The sequence below is a fragment of the Myxine glutinosa genome, unplaced genomic scaffold, assembly GCF_964187855.1.
Source record: "Myxine glutinosa unplaced genomic scaffold, kmMyxGlut1.1 SCAFFOLD_805, whole genome shotgun sequence".
Lineage (NCBI taxonomy): Eukaryota > Metazoa > Chordata > Myxini > Myxiniformes > Myxinidae > Myxine > Myxine glutinosa.
In genome coordinates this window covers 18,987-27,821 of record NW_027616900.1, presented here as the reverse complement: position 1 = coordinate 27,821, position 8,835 = coordinate 18,987, and the positions used below count along the sequence as shown (strand labels likewise).

At 49.0% G+C, this 8,835-nt stretch overlaps 1 protein-coding gene across 1 annotated transcript; it reads right to left on the bottom strand.

Annotated features, from left to right (window-relative positions):
* Nucleotides 1-1,337: 1,337 nt before the first annotated feature.
* On the bottom strand, nt 1,338-6,382 carry LOC144889101 (uncharacterized). The gene is made up of 3 exons (XM_078768973.1): nt 3,762-6,382; nt 3,513-3,605; nt 1,338-1,589 (listed from the first exon to the last, which is right to left on the bottom strand). Exons 1-3 carry the CDS (start codon nt 5,559-5,561, stop codon nt 1,338-1,340), a joined length of 2,145 nt encoding a protein of 714 aa, XP_078625099.1. The 5' UTR covers nt 5,562-6,382.
* Between the last annotated feature and the right edge of the window lie 2,453 nt (nt 6,383-8,835).

Below are 8,835 nucleotides of genomic sequence, written 5' to 3'. Positions count from 1 at the left end.
GTCGCTACAGGTTGGGTTTGTCAGAGACCGAGCGAAGTCTGCCGCAACCTGTAGCCAGCTTGGTTTTAATTACAAATCGAGCGGATTGCTCTTCAATGCGACACAGATGAATGCAGTGTGGCAACTTCCATACGAATCAACCAGATTTAATGGGGGAACATTAGGGTACACAAAACAAGCAAGGCGTTCACGATAACATTATAATTCAACTATGAGTAATAACCCGCTCTTATCTAGGGAGCTACAATTAAGGGTTTCGCGGGGTGACCCTAACGAGATAAACCTTAGGCCTGGACAACATTCATACAAGACAGGGGGGTACTTGGTGGTGTTGATGGACGAGAGGTGAAGATGTGAAAAGGGCGAATGCAGCTCGTAACAAGCCGATGTCGCCGGATTCGAAGGCCCCGCTTGGGCCTGCAGTCTGCCAAATGGCGGCCCGCCCTCTTATCGGCCACGCATCAAGCGTCGCGAAATGGCGGCCACCCGCTCTCCTTATCGGCCACGCGATCAGCACGATTTCCGTTTCTCCCGCTCAACCACGCGCGGAGAGAGCTCTCCGGCGGGAACCCGCCGCGAAGGCCTGTCCACACGCCATCCGCGCATGCGTCTTTTTTCCACCTCCTCCCTCGCACGTCCTCAGCGACCCCTCGAAGCGCCGCTTCCGGTTTTTGACGGCGCTTGTCGTTTTTGCCCGCTCAATCGCGCTTTCTCACGTCAATCCATTGCCTCGATCATGGCATTGCAACCGAGGCCGGTCTTAATGGAACTTGCACCTTGTTTGATTGTCAAGATGTAATTAAAAGGGAACCGTCTCTTGTACACCACCAATGCACCACACAAAACAGCCTGCTACACCTTCCGACACAAAACTACCATCCCAGTACAGACGATCTATGGTAAACATACATCTAAGAGGGGACCTGAACTAATTCTATATTTAATAAACCACTAAGGGCCATTTCCGCAACACTACCCCCACCTTTCTCCCGAGGCTCTCCCGAGCCTCCACTAGGGGCAGCCCGCGGGAATGGCCCTGTCTAACGTACAGCACAAATCTCCCATTTACTCTAACCCACAACATTGCAAGCACTTAACTCCAAGAAGCAAAGTATCAGTAAGATTGGCATGTCCCTATCCTAGTGTGTCGGATCACTAATCTAACAAACACATCCACACTCTATGCACAATACTTAACATTCTAATTATGCATTTGCGCAGGAGGGCATTCAATGTTACTTTCAACACCAATATTCACATCGGAGCAAGACATTCAGAGTTTCAAAGCTTCTTGACGTGTTCGCTCCTTCACGCCTCCTCCCGGCAATGTTGTGTCTTCACCCCAGAGGGGTTTCCTTACTTCGTGGCCTTATTGGCCTCTCACCAGGTGAGTTCAGTCGGCCCAGTGGCCTAATCTCACAAAGAGTCCTTCGGCCCACTGAGCCCACAAGACGGCATGAATCTTCGGCTGCAACAGCCCGCAAAAGCACTTTGGCCTCCATGGCCCACAAAAATGCTTCGGCCCACATGGCACACAACCGAGCAGCAGCAGGCAACAAGCCCTGCCTTGGACAGCAGGTGGCACAGTTCTACCGATGGTAAGCAAATGCAGTCTGGAGGCATTCTTGAGGGTGCAAGTGGGGGTGATGACCTCAGCCCAGGCAAAATGAAGAGTACCCTTAACCTTCCTTGCCTGACTTATCTTGGTACGACTTGTTTTAGTATGGTCTTCTTAAAAAGTCCTTTTACTTTTTAGCTGACAGGATGGTGTGCTTCTTAATCAATTGTTATCTGTGTGCTCATGACACACTGGTGGCTTCTCTGGCACTTGGAGAGGGCGACCGAACCTGGCCCTTGTTCACAACTTTCCCATCAACACGACTCGTACCAGGTGTCACACATGAATGGTGCGGAGGGGAGTTCATCGAACCTAACCTTTTACTTGAAGCTCTAACCAATGGCACAAACCCTGCCATTGCCACAATGATCCTAATGACCCATTTTTCCCAACCTGGCACACTGTTCCATTCTTTTAAACCTGGGCAAGGCCCTTATTTGTCTCTTTTTCTTCACTTGGTGGTGCCAGGCATAACTCATTGGCTGGGGAGTGTGACTACAACTAGGCCTCTTTGCCTGCTTCCAATAGGTGGTGGGGGACACCCAGCGACCTCGGGGTTCACCTGAGCGCGCCTCTGGCGCTCCTAAATAAGGGGTGGCTCTCTAGCCCCCACACTGTGCTCTCCAAGCACTCTAACCGGGTGGCTCTCTAGCCCCCGCACTGTGCTCTCTTAGCACTCTAAACCCTACTGTCTGGTGTCCCCTCCCGACTCACCAACTTCCAATACCATGTCACACTCCCAGCCAGTACCACCATAACTTGGCTGCACCTACCCCTAGCAGTCCGCCTGCACAATGGAACAGCAGCCAGAATCCACGTCAAATCCACTAAGTCCCCCTAACCTACACTCACTTGGTTAGGAGACTCCTACCAACAGGGTACATTGTTCGCACTCACTCTCCTCATTCACACAATCACGCCATTCATCCCAAACACCTTCGTCATTCATTCCACAGTGCCACACACCCAGTCCACAACACCATCCAACACCTTCCACTTTTTGCAGGGGTGTTTAACGCCCTGTCTGTCATGTCCCCACTATTTCTCTCACTTTTTTTTTTTTTTTTTTAAATAGTCACGCACATCCACTTGTGCCACTCTTGTCTCTTCTGTCAGTCTCTCAATTTGCAATCTCTCTTGATATTATTTTCAGTCAAGAATTCCCTTTTTTTTTTTTCTTTCCAATCTGGCCTGCTTCTGTGGCTCATTGGAAAGGGAGTGAGGGAAGGAATCCATCATTACCCCTTACATGGCCCCGCCGCCTTTCCGCCACGGCTCATAAGGGTCACGTCTCAATTGGGGTCGTGGTCCACCCCCTCCTTTTCTCCAGGGTTCGCGGAAGTCAGGTAGACCCCACTTGGGGGAGCGGCCTCCCCCTCTTCTCTTTAATTCCCTGAAGACAGGTAAATCCCATTTAGCTAGCCGAACCCCTCGTGTCCTCAGAGAGGTCCGATGACCAAGGGACACCTGGCGGTGTCGTTGCTGGGCCCCTTTTGTTCGAAAATGGGTCCAGGGAGTATGTGACGCATGCCAACGCCGCCTGCTACGCATCTGCGCTCTACCTCGAAGTTCCTGTGAAGCTGAGGGAGAAATTACAATCCCCTTTCTAAAGCCTGCTCCTGGTGGAATTTCTATTTCCCCTTGCACCTCGAACCTATTTCCTACGTCACCACTCATTCCATGCTCCGCACTCACACACGTTTCGGCCTTGACAGCACACCCCGGTGCTGTAAACTGGACTATGGGCTCACAGCATTCATCCACAGGCATTCCATCCACACATTCAGGTGTCACGCATACGTGCACCCCATCGGACAGAGTCTCTTGATTAACATCAAATCCAATTGCGAACTTAAGCTCATCGTCCGCACCATGTATGCAGATGCCCACGTACCTCGTACCTGCTTCGTTCCAAAGTCACATCGGTCCGGTCGCTCATCATTGGTTCGCCACACTCCTCTGGGCCTGTCAGGTTCACTTGCTGGACCTGCTCAAAATGTGTTTCATGAGTCAACAACCCCGTATACTCCCTCCATGTCTCCATCACCAGGGTTTGCTCCAATTGTTGTTTCATTCGACGAGTGATGCCAATCAAGTCCTGCACCATTAACATTCCTCCCTGTGATGACGTCACACATCCCACATTATTGTGCTGCCCTACTTCCTGGCTCCATTTTCTTTCCCAGTTGAGTCGTTCTTCCTCTCTGAGCCTTTTTAGTTGTTCGTTACCTTTCCGGAGTCTTTCCATCTCTGCGGACTCCACCCTTGCTTTCTCCTTTAATTGGTCAATTTCCGATTCATATTCCTCTTGTTTCTTATGCCACCGTCCCTCTTGTGCTTCATTCTCCAATCTCGTCGTTTCTCTCAATTGATTGATTTCCTTTTCCTGCTTCATTCGTTGTTCTTTCATTACACGTTCATCCATCTCATTCTTTGACCTTGCTTTGGCTTCTGCCTGTTCGATCTGCACAGTGTAGTTCCTTTTTAGTTGATCAATTTCAAATTCATATTCTTTTTGTTTCGTATCCCATCGTCTCTTTTGTTCTTCATTCTCCAATCTCGTCGTTTCTCTCAATTGATTGATTTCCTTCTCCTGCTTCATTCGTTGTTCTTTCATTACACGTTCATCCATCTCATTCTTTGACCTTGCTTTGGCTTCTGCCTGTTCGATCTGCACAGTGTAGTTCCTTTTTAGTTGATCAATTTCAAATTCATATTCTTTTTGTTTCGTATCCCATCGTCTCTTTTGTTCTTCATTCTCCAATCTCGTCGTTTCTCTCAATTGATTGATTTCCTTCTCCTGCTTCATTCGTTGTTCTTTCATTACCCTTTCATCCATGTCATTCTTTAACCTGGCTTTGGCTTCCATCTGTTCAATCTGCACAGTGTGGTTCCTTAACGTTTCCTTCTCCGTCCTCTCTCTTTCCTCACTTAACATCCTCAGCTTGTTTTGTAATTCCCTTTCTTTGTTTTGGTGTTTCTGTAACTCCATCTCATTTTTTAGTCTTGCTTTACCTTCTATCTGCTCAATCTGCCCAGTGTGTTTCCTTAACATTTCACTCTCCATCCTCTCTTTTTCCTCACTTATCTCCTCTACTCTTTCGCATGCTTCCTCTCTCCTTTTGTCCATCCTCTTCCCGTATTCCTTGCTACTTTCCATTTGACGTGCCAGTTCATTTCCTCTGTACTCTGATTCCCGAAACTGGCTTGATTTCTCAGACAATTCTCCCTTCAGTTGTTCCAATTCCAAATCGTGTTCCTCTCTTTCCTTTTTCAAGTTCTCCCGATCCCGGGAGTTTCTGCTTTGTTCTTTCTCTATTCTCTTGTTCAGTTTGCTCTTCTCTTGTTCCATGTATTCCTCCCCTCTTTTTATCTTCTGTTCTAGGCTTTCTCTTGTCTGATCACCGGATCTTACCTTTTCCTTCAGTTGTTCCAACTCATGGGTACTCCCCTCTACTTTCCTCTTTTCTCCCTGTAGTACCTGGACTTTTTCCACCAATTGATTCCCTATGCCTTCCAATTCGAGAATCCGTGCTCGTTCCCATCTGGAATCTGTGTTGTCTCGCAATGCGCCGGCCAAGGCCATTTCCGTCCAGTGAATTCGTTCCTGTGCATCGACCAATTGTTGTGACTCCCTTTGCTCCTCATTTTCCTGAACCTCACTTGCCTGCTGTAGTGCCTCATGCAATTTCGTGTGTAACTCCCCAATATAATCCTCCTTACACTCCACCTGCTCCCAGGCATCGTCCAATCGTGCATGAAGCTCGTTAATGTACGCATTGTCGTCCTGCTTATTTTGCCATGACGCATGCTGTGACCACGTGGTTTGGATCGGTGGGTGGGAGCGTTTTCTTCGTGATGTGCGGCTCGTTGCACTCTTAATACCGATTCTCTCCCACCTCGTGTCACGCTGCTGAGCCGCGCAGCCATTTTGCGACTCCATCTTCCTTTATAAATTACGAAGTTTGACACCCAATCCACTCAAAATAAAAATGAAACCAAATTTGGAATTTGCGAGCGACGTGTTTTTTTTTTTTCTCTCTCTTTACGCGCCTCTCACAATCGATGTCCGGGGTGCGAAATGCACCCCAGGTCCAAATCCAACTCCTCGACACCAGTGTTGTAGGTGACGGGTCGCGCCTCCCGGCACGGCCGTCCCACGGGTGCAACGCCGGCTGGTTCGACACAGATCTCGGGTTACGCGCCTCTATCGCGATACCAAATTACACCTGTGCCTTGCCAGTTGGGGAGACACCCGTCGCTACAGGTTGGGTTTGTCAGAGACCGAGCGAAGTCTGCCGCAACCTGTAGCCAGCTTGGTTTTAATTACAAATCGAGCGGATTGCTCTTCAATGCGACACAGATGAATGCAGTGCGGCAACTTCCATACGAATCAACCAGATTTAATGGGGGAACATTAGGGTACACAAAACAAGCAAGGCGTTCACGATAACATTATAATTCAACTATGAGTAATAACCCGCTCTTATCTAGGGAGCTACAATTAAGGGTTTCGCGGGGTGACCCTAACGAGATAAACCTTAGGCCTGGACAACATTCATACAAGACAGGGGGGTACTTGGTGGTGTTGATGGACGAGAGGTGAAGATGTGAAAAGGGCGAATGCAGCTCGTAACAAGCCGATGTCGCCGGATTCGAAGGCCCCGCTTGGGCCTGCAGTCTGCCAAATGGCGGCCCGCCCTCTTATCGGCCACGCATCAAGCGTCGCGAAATGGCGGCCACCCGCTCTCCTTATCGGCCACGCGATCAGCACGATTTCCGTTTCTCCCGCTCAACCACGCGCGGAGAGAGCTCTCCGGCGGGAACCCGCCGTGAAGGCCTGTCCACACGCCATCCGCGCATGCGTCTTTTTTCCACCTCCTCCCTCGCACGTCCTCAGCGACCCCTCGAAGCGCCGCTTCCAGTTTTTGACGGCGCTTGTCGTTTTTGCCCGCTCAATCGCGCTTTCTCACGTCAATCCATTGCCTCGATCATGGCATTGCAACCGAGGCCGGTCTTAATGGAACTTGCACCTTGTTTGATTGTCAAGATGTAATTAAAAGGGAACCGTCTCTTGTACACCACCAATGCACCACACAAAACAGCCTGCTACACCTTCCGACACAAAACTACCATCCCAGTACAGACGATCTATGGTAAACATACATCTAAGAGGGGACCTGAACTAATTCTATATTTAATAAACCACTAAGGGCCATTTCCGCAACAATATATATATATATATATATACATATATATATATATATATATATATATATATATATATACATATACAGTGGTACCTCGGCTTACGAGTGCCCCAACGTACGAGTTTTTCGAGATACGAGCCGTCGCTCGGGCGGTTTGTTGCTTTGGGATACGAGCCTAGATCCGATGTACGAGCTCAAAAAATTTATTTTTTGAATTTTCCGGTTGTGGCTTCCGGTTCCGGTCACGCAGTTATCTTGCCGTGAAAGCATCTCTGCCGTGTATCGCTGCTGTTTTGTTTGTGAAAGTGGTTTTTTCTGTAAAATTTCGCGTTTTCAACCATGGGTCCGAAGAAAGTGAGTGCCAAGGGTGGGCCTGAGAGGAAGAAGAGGATGATGAGTTTGGATACGAAACACGCAATCGTCGAACAACATGAGCGAGGTATGCGTGTTGTCGACTTGGCGAGGCAGTACGATCGTACTACTTCGACGATATGTACGATTTTGAAGCAGAAGGAGTCGATAAAGGCTATAACGCCAGCCAAGGGCGTTACGACCATTTCAAAGCAACGGACCTCTGTCCATGAAGAGATGGAGAAGTTGTTGTTTGTGTGGTTGACGGAAAAGCAGCTCGCAGGAGATACCATGACCGAGAGCATCATTTGTGAGAAGGCACGAGACATTTACAGGGATTTGGTGCAGCAGACGGCGGGAACATCAACGGACGAGGCATCGGAAGAGTCATTCAAAGCCAGTCGGGATGGTTTGATAATTTTAAGAAGAGGACCGGCATTCACTCCGTCGTCAGGCATGGTGAGGCAGCAAGCTCGGATGTGAAGGCAGCCGAAGAGTTTATTATAACTTTTGCCGAACTGATAAAAGCGGAAGGATACATCCCCCAGCAAATCTTCAACTGTGACGAGACAGGGCTCTTCTGGAAAAAGATGCCGAGGAGGACGTATATAACGGCAGAGGAGAAGAGCATGCCAGGCCACAAACCCATGAAGGATCGGTTAACCCTTGCACTGTGTGCGAATGCGAGTGGCGACTGCAAGATTAAGCCGCTACTGGTATATCACTCTGAAAACCCCAGAGCGTTTAAGTCTCATAAGATCCTTAAAGAAAAACTGCAGGTTATGTGGAGAGCAAACGCAAAGGCGTGGGTTACCAGGCAGTTATTTGTGGAGTGGGTAAACCTGGTCATTGGTCCTGGCATCAAGAAGTACCTTTTGGAGAATAAGCTACCCCTGCAAGCCCTTCTCGTCCTTGACAATGCTCCCGCACACCCACCAAACCTCGTAGACGACATCCTTGAAGAATTTGCATTCATTAAGGTCCGCTACCTTCCACCCAACACCACCCCTATCCTGCAGCCCATGGACCAGCAGGTGATTTCCAATTTCAAAAAGCTCTTCACCAAGCACCTGTTCCGGCGCTGCTTTGAGGTTACGGAGAGCACAAACCTCACCCTTCGAGAGTTCTGGAAGGATCACTACAATATCGTGGCCTGCCTCAGAATTATCGACATGGCCTGGCAGGGTGTTACAAGGAGGACCTTAAACTCTGCATGGAAGAAGCTGTGGCCTGAGGTTGTGTCCGAAAGTGTTAGTGCTACTGAGGAAGTGTTAGTGGTGGAGGAGATTGTGTCCCTCGGAAGGTCCATGGGCCTGCAAGTGGATGAAGACGACGTTAACGACCTCGTCGAGAAACACAATGAGGAACTGACAACGGAGGAATTAAAGGAGCTACAGCAGCAGCAGAATACGGAGGTTTTGCAGGAACTAAACGCGGAGGAGCCAGAGGCGGAGGAGGTTATCGCGACAAGTGAGATAAAGGAAATGTTGGGAATGTGGGAGAAAATTTCAGAATTTGTTCAAAAGAAACACCCTGAAAAAGTTGCAACAGGTCGTGCGTTGGCGCTGTGTAACGACACTTGCCTCACTCATTTCCGAAAAATTTTGAAAGGGAGGAAGAAACAAACCTCGTTGGACAGGTTTTTAGTGAAACGCC

Bases quoted from the DNA above. Each gene is read 5' to 3' on its own strand.
- LOC144889101 (XM_078768973.1), bottom strand. From the start codon at position 5,561: ATGGAGTCGCAAAATGGCTGCGCGGCTCAGCAGCGTGACACGAGGTGG. The intron at 3,606-3,761 runs GTGGGATGTGTG...CATTTTGAGCAG, and splicing joins AAGTAGGGCAGCACAATAAT to GTCCAGCAAGTGAACCTGAC. The intron at 1,590-3,512 runs GTACGTGGGCAT...TACCATCGGTAG, and splicing joins TGGAACGAAGCAGGTACGAG to AACTGTGCCACCTGCTGTCC.